This window comes from Adiantum capillus-veneris, chromosome 11 (assembly GCF_014529385.1).
Source record: "Adiantum capillus-veneris isolate H3 chromosome 11, ASM1452938v2, whole genome shotgun sequence".
Lineage (NCBI taxonomy): Eukaryota > Viridiplantae > Streptophyta > Polypodiopsida > Polypodiales > Pteridaceae > Adiantum > Adiantum capillus-veneris.
Window position 1 is genome coordinate 146,259,880 of NC_140941.1, and position 17,145 is coordinate 146,277,024.

General features: G+C 43.7%; 1 protein-coding gene across 1 annotated transcript; it reads right to left on the reverse strand.

The window, feature by feature from the left end:
• Positions 1-427: 427 nt before the first annotated feature.
• On the reverse strand, positions 428-15,988 carry LOC147448173 (thioredoxin-like 2, chloroplastic). The gene is made up of 4 exons (XM_086524028.1): positions 15,722-15,988; positions 15,269-15,457; positions 15,024-15,188; positions 428-697 (listed from the first exon to the last, which is right to left on the reverse strand). Exons 1-4 carry the CDS (start codon positions 15,896-15,898, stop codon positions 566-568), a joined length of 663 nt encoding a protein of 220 aa, XP_086380154.1. The 5' UTR covers positions 15,899-15,988; the 3' UTR covers positions 428-565.
• Between the last annotated feature and the right edge of the window lie 1,157 nt (positions 15,989-17,145).

Consider the following 17,145-nt stretch of genomic DNA (forward strand, 5'->3'; position numbering starts at 1 on the left):
TGTGTGTGTGTGTGTGTGTACCTCGACTTTCAGAAGTAACAAGAAGTAGATATATTGTGAGCTGCCAGAAGTGCAAGTTACTGTTGATTTAATGAGAAGTAAAACCGCCTCTTTGAACCCAACATCATGACATGTTGTGAAAGAAAATCATGCTCGTGGCTCCAACCTGTAGCGTGTCTCCATGCTGAAAGAATGGTTCCTCAAGATCAACTGGTCGTTGCAAATAATTAAACTGGTAGCTGCAAAATTCAAGCAGGTACAGACCACAGTACTCTTTGCTCAGTTCTGACCCTCGCATTCACGAGCACAGTAGCTTGCACACAAGGGGAAGATTCAAAAACTCGACTGACTGCGGATGTGAATGTGTATCCGTATACTCCGCGCAGCCATCATGCTTGAAAAGAACAGAGCTGCATATAAGCACAGATGCATGAAGCAAATTCCCCTCTGTAGGCAATGAATCCTCTTTTACATCACGAGTTTGTGAGGGAAAAATTCTTGGTAAGATTAAATTTGGAGGAGAGAATTTTCAATAATGATACAGCATATACAACAATACAGATAATTACAAAGAATTCCCTGCACCAACTGGGGAGGATAGACCTAACAGTTTGAGCTCTTCTCCAAGCCCCATGGGTGGTCCAATGCTGCAACGGTCCGTATTGTGGGTTGCAATAGCTTCTTTCAATTTCGCTAGCTGGTTAAAAAAGAGGGGAGAGAGAAGATGAGCCTTCAGGCCACGCTAAAATTGACAATCTGTACATGCAGTGTGCACCCTCGTATTCCATCAAAAAAGGGACTCCCTGTTTGACTACTGACATAATCACATTTTGACTAGACAATGCTTTGAACATAAATTAGAGCGCATGTGCAGGTTCTTATCCTCATCTAAATGACAAGACTGAAGCATGGTGAACTCAAGGAGATGCATAAGAAAGAGATTAAAAAGGATCTTCACAGGCCAAGTTGAAAACACAAAATTAAGTGAGAAATGAATCCAATTTTCTGGAGACAAAGTTGAGACCACTCGGATAGAAACTATGTGAGAGTCAGGGACCTGGCCATCCTCACCACCCAAAACAGAAATAGTAGAAACGGCAACGAAAACACCGATATTTCAGAGTTTCAGCAGGTTTTTTTTTTTTTTTTGGTTAGAATATTATGTACAAACAAAACATACAATGCATACACAGCACACAAAATGCCTAAAAGCCACACAGATACCTTCAGAACCCACCAGAAGTGGACGAAGAGCACTTAGGTACATGTTGAATCTTAGATAAAAGGAGCCCAGGCACACGGAGCACAAGCATAGAGAGACTGACTAGAACAAATATGCAGTCCCAGTGAATGGCAACGTGTTTTCATCCAAAAATGGTCAAGAAAGGGAGTTCCATTTCAAGGGCCCCAAATGGCGGCGTGTGCCTATGGAACTAGCCGTCCTTAGTTCAGGCATTTTGTTATTATTTAGTTCTCGATGACACATCATTCCTTACTGTCTTTTGACAACCACAGCACCTCTTACGTGCAGTGCAGTGTTACAAGAAACGTTTCATGTGTTTCGTCCTTTCGTTGTTTCCACGTGTTTTGTTTTGTTTCGTTTTGAAGATGTTAAGAAGAAACAAATAGGCTTCGTTGAGTTGTAGGATACTAGAGCTCAGCTGCCAGCATTTAGATAGCAGCTACATAGATGTTAATCAAATTAGCTTTGAAGGAAATTATATAATAAAATCTGCCAAATTTAGATTCATTCAGGTCAATGACCAGCTATAGGTAACAGGGGGGTAACCTGTGCAATGAATGAAGATGACACAAGCCACAATCCTTGTTAGCTGTAAGAGAAAGAGGAGTTTTTGATGCCTTTGTGTTGTAGCTTTCAGATGTGGAGACAAAAAATCACGTATGTTCCTAGAAACAAGTAGAGATTATGACATCCTAAAACTAGACCCAAAAGTTTTCTATGACTGGTTTTAGGGTTAGGATTTCTACGCCGAGGTCACAGACGCGATTGATCATTGCGTTCTTTCGACCAATCACGGTTTCTCTCTCTAAAAAGGTGGTCCATGCCTATCTCCTCATCAAACCAGAATCCTTTATGCCACGCATTGACTTCCTCTCTCTAGATTCTCTCCTCTCTCTCTCAAGGGAGCTAGTTTTCTCTCTCTAACCGTGAATTTCACCATACAACCCATACCTATTGGAGCCGACCACACCTATCTCGCACTCTCCCTCACTGGGTCACACCCTCCACATCCACGACACACACCCCTCACACTACGATCCATTTCACACATGAACTAGCCCCTTATACTCGGCAGAGGCCGAAAAGGGACTCCTTATAATCCACCCTTCTACGCCACTACCCATGCTCACCTCCCACATCACTTCTGTCCTTCAGCCATTAGCTCTTTCCCACACAATGGCCAATTGTACTTGAGGCTGAGCTTAGTTCATACGAAGAGACTGAGGGACTACGGGCTCCTGGCAAGGCAGGGTTTACGCGGAAGTTCTCCGCCATCGACCATATCTTCATTATGTGTTGCCTCATTGATGGGACAAAGGTGCGGAAGAAGAAGCTTTATTGCTGCTTTGTGGATTCCCGCAAAGCGTGTGACACAGTCCCACGGGAGAGGCTCTTTCGGCGACTTCATAGTCTAGGGATGCCATCAGAGATGATAAGAGCCATCTATGCTCTCTATGAGAGAGTGACTCGGAGAGTTCGTTGTCCAAGCGGCCTGTCAAAGTCTATTGCTAGCACCATTGGTGTTAAGCAAGGATGCCACCTCTCCCCGATCCTCTCTGGATTCTGCTCAACGAGATCTCCAACTACATCTTACGAGCAAGAGGGGCAGGAGCTGACCTAGCAGGTACTCCGGTCCACATTATGCTATATGCTGATGATATTGATCTGATTTCAGAGTCACCAAGGAACTTACAGAGCCATTTGAGCGCCTTGGATGAGTTTTGTACACAAAGAGAACTGACAGTGAACCTAGGGAAGACCAAGGCCATAATATTCCACACCTCCAGATCAATCCGGCGAGCGGCCACATTTACAGCAACATGAGGTGTCACAAACGGGAGCGCATAGCAATATAGAATATACTTGGATAAATAGAATTTATCACTTAACGTTCTAATAGTATCTTTATTACTGAGGAGAAGTCTATACAAGCATTTGAATTGAATGTATTACCACGCTCGTTCTAGAATCAGACTCAATGGTTCTCGAAAGCCTCAGCTTCCTATTCCTGGGGTAAAACCCTTTTCCAAGGAACTTTCGTTCCTTATTCCAATTCCTTGAGAATCAAGGTTCTCGCCTCTAGATCTCACCTTCCACACTCGGGGCATGGCATCCCTGCAACTCTTTTCCAACTTTGTTCCCAGAGTCCTCTTCTGGCAGAATGAATCTACTTTCTTGGACGCCAAGTCCATTCTTGGGAATCTCAACTTCCGAATCCCTACTGGAGAGTCTACCACTCTCGGATCTGTCACAAGATGAGCACCGCGTGCCAATAGCACAGAACAAACTTTTAGCACTTCAATAACAACTGAACTGAAAGAGAGAGACGACACGCGACACGGAGTGGCGGAATTCCATCCCATAGGGTATTGGCCCCAAACCTTGGCGCCCCTTTCGGTATTTCTTTATATTGCATCAACACAGTACAAGCCGGTACTCCATACTATGCACCTTCTCCGAGAAGCATGCTGGAGAATGAGCCCTAGCCTCATATTTAAAGGCCCTAGGCCCCAAAAGCAATTTTTCATGAAAAGCCTTTTAACTCAAAAGCTTTAGGTCCAAAAGCAATGCCAAAAAGCTGCCAACGTAAATCACGGAAGTCCGTACAGCAATCAACGCAAAACGAGAAAATCCGTACAACCTACCACGTCATCATGTCAGCGCAATTTTTAAAAATCTACCACGTCATCAGTTTACGCAAGTCTTTTGTGTGTGTGTGAGAGTCCAGCTTTATTTGAATCCTTTGTTACTTGGGGCCCCATCGAACGGAATCCCCATAAGTTGGTAGGACTTCTTCTTCTGTGACTTGTTCTTCTTAGGGTTTAGGCCCCTCGGCCCACATCTGCAAGTTGGCTCCCTTCTTGAGGGCTTTGACACGTCAGCAGTTTGTGATATCTCCCCTTCTTGAAAGAGAGCAATCGTTCGCGATTACAACATATCTGCAAAACTCAAGTTAGCTCAAAAATTTTCGAGGGACATCCCGAGGGACAATCAGTTTGCTCTTCTTGTTAAGAAGTTAGCTTCTCCTTTCGGCTCTTTTGATCAAGGAGTTAGCTTCTCCTTTCGTCCAGATTCGAACTCTTGATATTCCGGCGTAGTAAAATTAGCCATCACACCCAGACCGCATTGATCTTCCACGGGTGTCTTGATGCACTAAAATTACATACCCAAGCAATCTCATCCAATTAGAAATATTCAGTAGTTGGCACATCAAAATGCAACACAAATGCTTACATATGCATGTTACAAGACAACACAAATAGCGCCGCTGAGCACTCCCCCGAGACAAACGGTCGCGGTATGAAGCTACTCAATGACTACCTCGTCACTCCCCCCCGCAAATAACCTAAAAAGGTCAGGGCCATGAGCTCAAAGGACTGTACAACCAAACGCTCCCCAGACCACAATCTGCATCGTTCGGAGGTTTTCTAGCATACAACGGAACGCTCCCCAGGCATCGGCCTACGTCGTTCGGAGATTTTCTAGCATACAACAGAACGCTCCCCAGGCATCGGCCTGCGTCGTTCCGAGGTTCAAACAATACCAAAACAGTATTTCTCACTTCTTCACCCAGGAGTAAAATCACCAATCATTGAAACCAATATTAAAACCAGAGTCAAACATTTCAAATCGACACCAAAACAGGTTCAAAACAGATACCATCCATTTCAGACAAATTCCAATACGATCACCAAACAAGTTCTCAAACAGATTTCAAACTTAAAGCACTCTCGACATCGATTGAGCTCGATAAGTGGACTGACTTTCCATCCTGAAACCTGCACCAAAAATTAGGGTTAGATTCCTTCCATAAGGTCGTAGACAACCACAGTATGGTCCATCAACTCTTTGGACAGACAGTGTTCCTCTGGCGGTGATGGTAGTCTCAAGATATAGCAGTCACACTGGACCTCCAAGGTCATCAGCAAGAGGCACCTGTTGAGAGATGTAAAGAAATTTCAAGTTATAATCTGCAAGGGTTTCCATGGCAAACATTTCAGGATACCCCACTCTACCGGAAGTTGCACTCCGAACGAAGATGTCAAAAACCATACAACTTCCGGCAAAAATTTTCTTGAAAGCTTGCCAAGTACTTGGAGTATGCTGCTTGGTAGCTATCAACATCTGCATGGCACTGCCTCTGAGAGAAACAGTAGCTCGAAACAAACCTTGGATCCTTCTCTTGTAAGTGATCTTTATGGCTTATGCCCTGTAAGACGTGAGCGGTGACGACGAGAGCGCGCCTGATGCGCAATGAAGTAAGGGTGGGAGTGGCTAATAAGTCTGGGGTCAGAGCACAAAGCTAAAATTTCCAATGAGCTTTGGAAGCGTCGGTTTGCTATGTCTTCTCCTTTGTAGGGCCGGTATGCTTTCAGAAAAGCATACGCCTGATGCTCCGATACCAATGTCACAAGACGGGCACCACGTGTCAATAGAAAAGAACAGACTTTTAGCACTTCAATAACAACTGAGCTGAAAGAGAGAGACGACACAAGAAACGAAGTGGCGGAATTCCACCCCATAGAGTATTGGCCCCAAACCTTAGCGCCCCTTTCAGTATTTCTTTATATTGCATCAACACAATACAAGCCGGTACTCCAGACTCTGCACCTCCTCCAGGCAGCATGCTAGAGGATAAGCCCTAGCCTCATATTTAAAGGCTCTAGGCCCCAAAAGCAGTTTTTCATGAAAAGCCTTTTAACTCAAAAGCTTCAGGTCCAAAAGTAATGCCAAAAAGCTGCCAGCGTAAATCACGGAAGTCCATACAGCAGTCAGCGCAAAACACGGAAATCCATATAGCCTGCCACGTCATCATGTCAACACAATTTTCGAAAATCTACCACGTCATCAATTTGCGCAAGTCTTTTGTGTGTGTGTGAGAGTCCAGCTTTATTTGAATCCTATATGTCACTTGGGGCCCCATCGGACGGGGTCCCCATAAGTTGGTAGCACTTCTTCTTTTGTTACTTGTTCTTCTTAGGGTTTAGGCCCCTCGGCTCACATTTGCAAGTTGGCTCACTTCTTGAGGGCTTTGACACGTCAGTAGTTTGTGACAGGATCCGTCGATCTACTTCCCAAACTCACGTACAAAACCTTTGGGCTGATCTAGCTCTAGTTCCTCAAAGTGCTTTTTTCTTGCAGAGGCTTATGCCTTCCTCTGCTGCTCCTCCCTAGTGAAGAGGAAGTACACCTGCAAACAAAATACTCAAAGATCATAACATGAAATGTTACCTTCGAAGTCTCGACACTCGAAACGCAACTCGGTTCTCGAAAAAGCAACTCCCCGGAAGAGATCTGGACACAGAGAATCCTCTCTTCAGATCCTACACATAGAAGAGGTGTGTTCTCGGGTTCCTTCTCGTAAATCAGCCCCGTCTACAACGTTTATGGGCTGAAAACGGAGAAAAACAGCAACTTGTCGCGATGGAAACTCTCTGTAGACGCTTCTTCGCCATGGAACTCGTGCATTGGATCTTGGCGTCATCTGGCACACTCAGGGCAGCCATGAGACTCACCGGCGGCATCATCTTCACCGCTGAAAATCTGCAGCAGCACCTTCTCTTTGCAAGCGCTGGCTTTTTCTTCCCCCTGAGAGTGTGAGAGAGTTTGCTTTAATTGCCCCTGGAAGCCGGTCTGAATAGGGGCCACCTCGCCCGGTAGGAATAGGGGAAGGAGAGAGCACCAGAGAGAGGAGAGAAGAATTGCTTGGGTTTGCGCCAACAAGAGAGAGAGGAGGTCATGCGCTGCCTTGAAAAACAAGAAGAGAAGAAGCGTTGGTTAATTTTTTGTGCTTTGCTCTTCTTTGTTTAAAGGGTGGCTACCCACTTATTAAGTGGGTGGCCGGCCTTTTTTAAAAATGGTCTGAACCTGTCCAAAAACTCAATAAAACCTTGTAAGTTGAAAACAACGCTTACACAGCACTTCCCAGGCGTCCCTGGATGCAACCACATGTTGTAACAAACTTGGACACTCCAAGTCAAGATTCTACCGCGACACAGCAGAGATTCACTTCAAACAATTCACAATTTACACTCGATTCGACACGGCCCGGCGGAGTTCCGGGCCTAGAGATATTGGCCCCAAAGACTGGCGCCCCTTTGGGTATTTCTTTTTGTATTAATCTGTGTCCAAAGTACAAGAGAGTGGGAGGGTTCTCACTCTCAGACTCTGTGTCCAAATGCTCTGAGAAGTGAGGGCCCTACCCACTTATTTATAAGTTACAAGGGATGCCCAAAAGCAGAGCCCCAAAAGATGCTCTGAGAAGTGAGGGCCCTACCCACTTATTTATAAGTTACAAGGGATGCCCAAAAGCAGAGCCCCAAAAGCTGCCAACTTCAAAAGCTTGTAAAAATAAAGCAGTTAATCCAAAAGCTTCTCGAATCAGCCAGCGTAGGCTTTTCAGCAGCGCAAAAGCAGATTTCCGTACAACATCAACGTAAAAAGCGGAAATCCATACGCTCTGCCACGTCAGCATGTCAGTTGGATTTGCGGCAGAAAATCCGGGCCTGCCGTACTACTGCCACAAGTCATTGCCACCAAACTGGGTGTGTGTGTCCGAGTTTGCTGTAAAGTGCAGCGGAAGTGAATGTTGAACTTTGCTCAAGATGAGTGCTCCGAACTGTGCTCAAAGGTTCCTTTTACTTACAAAAGGGAGAGCCTTCCGTCCTTTAATGAGAGAATGCAATGGACACAAACAAAGTGGTGAACACTATGAATGAAGGTGCTGAGACTGAGAGATAGAGAGAGAAGAATACGAAACCACAATGTTGTCAAACCCTCCTCCGAAGGCCCCACTCTCTCTGGCGAGAGCGGTCTACTATTGATTGCACAAATCTCTACAATGCTTGGACTTGCCGACGATGTCGACGACGACGAGACGGGCTGAAATCTGAAAACGCTAAGGGCTGAAATCTGCAAATCTTTATCTGCTGAATTCTGACTCTATGTCAATGACGATGTCGATGACGACGATGCAACGACGATGCGCTGAAAACGCAGATGCTGAAATCTTCGTTTTCCGGGCTGAATCTGCAAACTTCGCGGGATCTGACCGTGCGGCGAGGATCTGCTGCAGGAAGGTGATATTGGGACGTCTACTGCGATGTCTGACTGCTGAAAACTGAAAACGCTCTTCTGCTTTCTTTCTGCTGATCTTGCTTCGCGTTCTAACTTCCTTGCTTCGCATTCTAACTTGCTGTCCATAAACATCTACTCCAACTCCTCCATAGGAGTTAGAGCAATCCTTGGCGTAGATGGGGATGGGGGAGGGTCAGAAAAACCTCCTCTTGGGGAAAATTCTTCTTCGCCAACTGCTCATCACCTTCATGCAAAGTATCCATTCCGCTTCATGTGATGACCATCCAATGATTTCTTGGGTCTTTTCTTAAGTTCACGAGGAACTTGGATTCTTTGTGGGTCTTGGTTCTTGAGGTTCTTGAGGGTCTTGAGGTGCTTGAGGGTCTTGAGGTTCTTCTTTAGCTTGCAATCTGTGTTAGAGAAGGATCTTCTCTTTACCCGATCTCCTCTTTCCCGCGGGCGCACCCCTTGGCGGCCTTGCACTCACACCAAGGTTGCTTTTTCCTACCTCACGTCGATTGGCCAGCCGCTAAGTGCACGGTCCGCTCTCAATGAGGGAAAAGAGGCACAAGGGGAGGCTGGACAAGCCCTTCTTTCTTGGGTTTCCTGTCACTCTTCAAAAACACGATTAGGAATCGACACGCCCAAGGAGACTTGGGTTACGTGCGACCGCAACAAGCAGAAAAAATTCTTGTGGTTCTTTCCTTGAGTGATACAGAATACTGCCAAAGCTCTGATACCAATGTAAGGTGCACTGGAAGTGAATGTTGAACTTTGCTCAGATGAGTGCTCCGAACTGTGCTCAAGGGTTCCTTTTACTTACAAAAGGGAGAGCCTTCCGTCCTTTAATGAGAGAGTGCAATGGACACAAACAAAGTGGTGAACACTGTGAATGAAAATGCTGAGACTGAGAGATAGAGAGAAGAATACGACACCAGAATGTTGTCAAACCCTCCTCAGAAGGCCCCACTCTCTATGGCGAGTTGTCTACTATTCATTGCACAAATCTCTACAATGCTTGGACTTGCTGACGATGTCGACGACGATGAGGACGACAACGAGATGGGCTGAAAACTGAAAACGCTAAGGGCTAAATCTGCAAATCTTTATCTGCTGAATTCTGACTCTATGTCGATGAAGACGATGCAACGACGACACCCTAAAAACGCAGACATTGAAATCTGCGTTTTCCGGGCTGAATCTGCAAACTTCACGGGATTTGACCGTGCGGCGAGGAACTGCTACGGGAAGGTGAGATCTGCGAGGTTCGGGACTTCTTCTACTGTGTTTGACTGCTGAAAACTGAAAACGCTGGTCCTTCTTGATGCCTTGTCGCGACGAAATTGCAAAACGCTGGTTGTTATGCTGCTCCAAAAACGCTAGGCTGATTTGATGTCATGCGGGGAGAATCTGCTAACGCTAGGGCTGATCTGCTACACTGTTGTCGCCGGGCTAATCTGCAATGCAAAACACCAAGGCTGGTCTTGATCCAAAAACGCTAGCTTCTCTGGTGTGATGCAAAAACGCTAGAGCATCTTGGGGGTCCTGCTGAGAAGTTGCCTGTTGAGCAAGTGCTCCTGCTGTCTCTTCTGCCAAAAAGTGCTAGCGCTAGGTTTCTATATAGACAAGCTTATCAAATTTGCCCTACCTAGTTCCCAACAAAAGTCACTTAAAAATAATAAGTGAAAAATGTCAAAAATAGGGAAAATAAGTCTATGTACTATAAAAATGCTCCTGATGGGTTCTGATGGAAACCTGATGATCATGCTGTGTGCAATCAGAGAATATGCATCTAATCTAAGTGCTTGGACATGCACGGTCTGCGAACAGACTCACAAAAGTGCCAAATCACTTCCTATTCTAGACTGACTTGACCTTGCACTTTAACAAAGAAAGAGTCGGTACTAGAGACCAGAAGATGGGTTGGTCCCCCTTCCCCCCCCTCCCCTTGTGGCAATTTTCTATTTATAAATTGAATCATTCTTACAAGCACATGAACCAAAAAAGAATCTTTGCTCTAAATCTGAACATTGAACCACTAACTCTAGAAATAGAGTAAAGCCTTTCTGATCTTCTAAGAATGCACTTTGATTTCATATATACCTGTGCATTTACTGTATTGTCCTAAGAGAACAAAGACTCTTTCTAATGCATATGATGCATGAAAATCTCAATTAGCTGTTTGCTGAAAATCAAATACCTCTAACCAAAAGTGGCTATCTTACGCTCGATCTCTGCTACTTTGATAGGAGTAAGCCTCTCCTTGAGTCTACACTTTTCCCGGATGATCAAGGGAGGATCTCTCTATCAAAAAGGGCATCCAAAAGGGCTGAAAACTGTCCGGACAGCCAGTCTTTTTGTGCAAGACAAGGTAAAATTCAGCCGTCCATCACAATAGTATATGCCAAGCTACCGATAGGAAACGCAAAAGAGAATTTGTCTGAGTGTGTTCTACACCAGGGAGAATACACAAAAGTTTGTGTGCGTAGCCCACAGCTTCTCCATCACATGTGTATGTGCCATGTGGAGTGTGGGGAGAGAGAGAGAGAGAGAGAGAGAGAGAGAGAGAGAGAGAGACCTTTTGCATTAGTGGCATTAGCAAGATATTTTTACTGGCCAACATTGCACGCTGACATAGATGAATATGTTAAGAGACTCTGTAGCATGGCAGAAGGCTAAGTATAGTTGCCATAAAACTCGTGGCTTACTTCAGCCCCTATGAGTACCACAAGTAACCTCGGAAAGTATTGCCATGGATTTTATAATGGATTTGCCACAACCTCGGAATGGACTGATATTGACAGATTCAGTAACCAAGCCCATTTCATTCCAATAAGAAAGACCATTAAAGTTGATCAAATGGCAAAGATCTTTATGGCACAGATTTTCAAACACCATGGAATGTCCAAAACGATTATAAGTGATCGCGATCAACGAATGACTAGTAATTTTTGGAGAGCACCTTTAACGAATTTAGGAACTAAGGTGAATTTTTCCTCAGCTTATCATCCTCGGACTAATGGACAAAGAGAAATCGCTAACTCTACAATCCTAGACATCTTAGTGCTATGTTTCAGACAACCAACAAGAATGAGAGAAGTATTTACCTCTAGCACAATTTGCTTATAACAACATTGTACATTCCTCTAATGGAAAAGCTCCTTTTGAGGTTATTTATGATAAACCACATCTTCCCCCAATGCTTCTCACCAAGGATAAGATATTTACAGATAAGATATTTGCAGCTGATGAATTTGTCCGAGATCTTGATACCGCTTACACTCGGAACAAACGCGCTATCATTAGATCTCAATAAAAACATAAGAAAGCAGCAAATAACCATCGTCGCGAACTTAAATTTATCCTTTTAAAGTTTGACAAAGATAGACTCAAGAAACAGCCAATTAGAAAAGGAAGGTTGTAAAACTTTCTAACAGATATTATGATTAAAACACCAGATTTATGAAGTCGCATTTCGACTCGATCTTCAACAAACTTGGAAAATCCATAATGCTTTTCACATGAGTCTTCTACAGCCATATATTGGACAGAACCAATATTGAAGACCATCCTGAAGTAGACGAAACTAATGAAATTCTTCTTCCTGGAATATTATACATCATCACGAGCAACAAAAGTGTAGAATGAGTTCTCGAAAATACTTAGTGAAGTTCAAGAATTACTCCCCTCTACATGCTCACGGAATAACAGAATCAGAATTGAAAGATTATCCAAACATCCTCAATAATTATCATGAAGCCCTTCACTTGAAGACAGTTGTTTAGAAGCTAGAGAATGTAATATTTTTAGCTAAGGCTATAAATGAAAAAAAATTGTGCACACCGAACTAATTTATGAATTTATTGGTACCAATTTATAATTTAATAAAGAGGGGAAAGTTTTTCCGGTGCAATGTGCCATCTAGGAAATTTAGCAGTGTCCAAATAGTATGATAAGAAGAACAGTAGCTGGATTCAATGCAACACGTCAAAAAAGTAACGATTTAATATTTTTATATTCTGGCCATCCACAATGGTGGCCGGCCGGATGCAATATAAATATGTCTAGGCAGGAGTAAGCAGACTGAGTCTAGAAGGCGTGGAAGCAACAAAGTCAAACGTAACCCAGACTGGTCAGAAACTCGCCCTTTATACTCATTTTAAGACTTAGGTTTAAAAAACGTTAAAATAAGTGGCAGGCCAATATGAAAAGGGGTCAAATTTTATAACATCAAAATAGGACTCAAAAGAGAATGTAGCCTGAGTTTTTGGGAGAAGCCAGAGTTGGAAATTATACAAGCTCTCTCTCTCTCTCTCTCTCTCTCTCTCTCTCTCTCTCTCTCTCTCTCTCTCTCTCTCTCTCGTTGGTTATCCATTTCCCTCTTGAATAAGAGGTCTTGAGTTCAACTCTCCTCGTCGGATAGATCTTTAAGGTCTCTTGGGATAGTTTCCTACGACGCTAAAATACTCTTCTTCTTCCCCCCCCCCCCCCCCCCCCCCCCCCCCCTCTCTCTCTCTCTCTCTCTCTCTCTCTCTCTCTCTCTCTCTCTCTCTCTCTCTCTCTCTCTCTCTCTCTCTCTCAGGCAGTGCAGAGGCCAAGGAGTGAACCACGGCGAAGGAGGGCAGTCAACAGCAAATGCTTGTGTGCGTACCTATGTGGATAGCCGCACTCACACAAGTGCTTTGTTGGTTGTCCATACCGTTTTTTCAGTCCTTGATACGAGCTTTCGGAGGGCCTTTTCAATACAGAGATCCTCTCTTCATCATCCAGGAAAACTGTTGACCGAAGGAGAGGCTTACTCCTATCAAAGTAGCAACGATTGAGCGTAAGATAGCCACTTTTGGCTGCATGTATTTGAATTTCAGCAATCAATTGATTGAGTTTTTAATGCATTATGTGCATCAAAAAGAATCCCTTTTCTCTTAGAACAGTACAGTAAATGCACAGGTATATATGAGATTAGAATGCATTCTTAGAAGATCACAAAGCCTTTACTCTATTTCCAAAGTTAGTGGTTCAATGTTCAAATTCAGGGTACAGAAAAGATTTTTCTTTTCTCGATTCATGTGCTTGTAAGAACGATTTGATGCACTCACAACAGTATCCAATCACCTCATCCAAATAGAAATCTTGATGCACTAGAATCACATTCATATCTCATTCACTTAGCCATCACATCCAGATCTCGTTGATCTCTAAGAGATGTCTAGATGTAAGTTCAAATCATTCTCGAGAAGGCGATGTCAAATTGTTGTATGAATTCAAGGACTTGATGGGTGTCCTCGTTGTCACAAACTGCTGACGTGTCAAGACACTGAAGAACGGAGCCAACCTGCAGATCGCAGCCGAGAAGCCTAAATCCTAGAAGGAGCAAAAGAAGTTTCACTAACTTGCAACGTTTGGCCGAGTGGTCTATTTTTAAAGAAGAGTTCCCACCAACTTATGGGACCCCATCCAATGGGGCCCAAGGGACCTAAAGGCATTGAAATAAAGCAGGACCGCACGCATACGCACTCGATCTCTTGCGAGTAGCATGATGACATGGCAATGCCCACGTTTTGCGCTGCAGTGCCACGTGGACTGTACATATGTCGGCGTTTTATGCTGCTAACGTGGCAAGTGTACGGATTTCCTAAAATCACGCTGACTGATTTTCAGCATGTGCTTTTGGGTCAAATGCTTTTAGAATTGAAGCTTTTCATGTACACTGCTTTTCATATGCCAAGGGCCTTTAAATATGTGCAGAGGGCTCATTCTCTGGCACGATTCACTACGAAGGTGCAATGGGTGGAGTGTCCGCATTGTACTGAGTTCAAGCAATATAAAGAAATACCGAAAGGGGCGCCAAGGTTAGTGGCCAATGTTCTCTTGGGGTGGAATTCTGCCACTCTCGTCTCCTGTTGTCTACCTCTTTCAGTTCAATTGTTATTGAAGAGCTAAAAGTCTGTTCTTTTCCGTTGGCACGTGGTGCTTGACTCCAATCCTTGAACTGCTTGGTCTTCTTTCTTTTTTTCTCACTAACTAAACTGTCAAATGACGAGATCTGATCCTCTGAATTGCTAGATTGCTTTTTGTGCTTTCTAGATTTTTTCTTAGATCTGCATTTCCTCCGCTTTGTTTATTTTTTATGAGTTTTTTGTTATGGATTTCTTGTTAGGCTCCATGCCTCTTCAATGATGGTTAAGCTATGTAGAAACGTCCCTCTTTTTGGCATAAATAAACACCAAAGAAGGCAATTTCAATACTAACTTTCTTGGGAGAGGCCCTTTGATTCAATACCTCTGTATGTCTATTCGAGTAGAAAGTTCCATAAACCAGCTAAGCGTTGGACCCTTCAAAATATGAATTTAAAGTGCTTTGTCACCACTACCTTCTTCCTAGGGTTGAACTTGGTTACCTTATGTACCAATAAACACATAAATGAGATGCTAAAGATCAAAATCTCAAGCGTAAAATTTTCTAGGCCCAATCTTCAATTGCATCAACTGTCTTTCAAGGGAGATTCGCAGCAAGTACTCATTCTTCTTCATTTTCCTCGTCGAAACCTTTATTGTGATTATGATATAAATAAAGTTCTTGAACCTCTCAAAAGACCAACTTTGCAACCACATGTACCAAGGAAAAGAAACCCACACTTTCTGTAAAGAAAACCATGGGCAACAACGAACTGTACACATACACAAGGCATGAGCTCCTCACATACCTTTGACAGAGAGCAAGAAAAAGAGTCCAACCGTCCTTCGGCACCCCGATAAAAGTGAAAATAAGGTAGAACCTTAACGTTCAGACTCTTGCACATTGCCTTGTTCTCGTCAAAATTCACTTTCAGGAATTCAATGTCTGGATGCTCACCAGCAAGTTGACAAAGCTGCACTTACCATAACACAAACATCGTGAGAATAAGAAAGGGGAAGAAAAAAATGTTTAATCCCCAAAAGTTTAATGCACCTTTGGATAGAGAGCTTTGCAAGATCCACACCAAGTGGCAAAAAATTCGACCACCACCAGCTTTTCTCCAGCATTTGACAATGCATCCAAGAATTCTTGTGTTGAATTGACATCTCGCAGGTTTGGCACACTTCCCTTCTGCCACCACTTTGTTCCATCTGTTTGAGATGGATTACCTCCAGCATGGACCTGAACATTCAAAAACGCCTAGAAATCAAGCTGCATAAACTGATAGAATTTTCAAGTAAGCAACCAAAGAAACCCCATAAGCATGCAACTGCCTGGTTTCACTAGACATGTATGCAATGGGCAATGCAACAAGAGTTTTGAAGCCCGAAGCCCTAAGCCAAGTATGTTGGCATTATTGCCCATGGCTCAGGGATGGAGAAGGCAGTATGCTGTTCGCATGGAAATCCAAACTCAGAAAAGGAAAGAAAAACCGTGCAATGTAACCTGCAACCGAGTGCAACGGAATGAAGGTGCGACAACCAGCCCAGAGCTGCTCTTCAGCTTGGCGGGCGGGAGAAAGTCCTTGACAATATGTGATCTGAAACTTGTGACAGCGCAAGAGCGTACAAAAGACCGTTTGACGCAATATGTAAGACCCCCTGTCCGACATTCGGCTGCCATGTTACTTGCACTACTCAAGCCACAAGTCGTCCGCTGCTTACACGTCTGCCGGAGCCATGTCGGACCTTGCTCTGCCACAAAATAAAATCAAGACCTTACAATTGATAGACTGTTCTTTTAATCTCTATATTAACGGCTCACAACCCTTTATTAACTAGTTGGAATTGGAAGAGAAAGGAAAACTAGTCTTGCTAGGTGGGTGTTGCTACAGAACATAACAAGACATATGCAGATTGACATCAAGTATGCGTGTCGTCCAATTGTGCTAGCTAGAGGACAATGTATGTACCAAGCTACAAAAAAGCAATGTGAATAGTTAAAACATTTCGTCTTGCAACTAGGCAAAGAGTGAAAATGCTAAATATACAGTGCAAGTCATGCAGAAGTGCCATACAAAAGTATGATGGAGAGTTGGCACCGTGGTCTCTCCATAAATTATAAGAAACGGAAGGTGTGCCCTACCTTGTAGGCTTTATGTGTGAACCAAGCAAATGCATAGGCATGGGGAATTGGATGCAGATAGCGGACCTTACAGTCTTGTCAAGCTAGAGTCGTGGTTATGTAGTCGAAACATCCACTATTGTGAATATATGTGCTTTTTGTGACACACAAAACAAGAGTTAAAACAAGTACAAAAGATGCAGGAGATAGATTTAACTTAAAGAGAAGCAGAGGTAACTTTATGTTCAAGTTTGTTTTGCAAATCTTTGATTCTCCCTTGGACAGATCTTTGGTGCTCGTTCTACCATCAGGGATACATAGCCCTGAATCTGATCATGTTTCTCATTGTCTGGAGTCTTAATCAAGTCGGGATCAGCTACCCACAAAGTCGATGCCTATGTCCCTCATCATAGCTCTGCTTATTAGCAGTCGTGGTGTACATTATGTAGAGCCTACTGCTAGAATGAGCTTCTGGCGTAGCCTGCGCCAAGTTGGCCCTCTTGTTGTTCGTTTAGCAAACCAACTACACACTCTAGATAGACCTGCTATTGAGCGAAAAAAAAGCCTCGACTATCCCTCATACATATGGGCAAATCCAACCTCCTTGTAGAAGAAAGAGTGTCAACGGAAGCACAAATAAATCAGCGATATGCTATGTTCAATGCTCTGCTTTTGTCCAATGCTCTTTTTTTCATTTCTCTACTTTTTGTCGACAACTGTGGTAACTTTTTGACGGCGAGTGTAATGTCATAAGCTACTGGCCATGCGATTTCAATCAAGGGTAGTGGCGTAGATAATGCCAAGTG

Coding starts and splice junctions, on each gene's coding strand:
- LOC147448173 (XM_086524028.1), bottom strand. CDS start 15,898: ATGGCAGCCGAATGTCGGACAGGGGGTCTTACATATTGCGTCAAACGG. Junction 15,458..15,721: donor TCCGTTGCACTCGGTTGCAG/GTTACATTGCAC, acceptor TTGAATGTTCAG/GTCCATGCTGGAGGTAATCC. Junction 698..15,023: donor TTTCTTGCTCTCTGTCAAAG/GTATGTGAGGAG, acceptor TTTTTTAACCAG/CTAGCGAAATTGAAAGAAGC.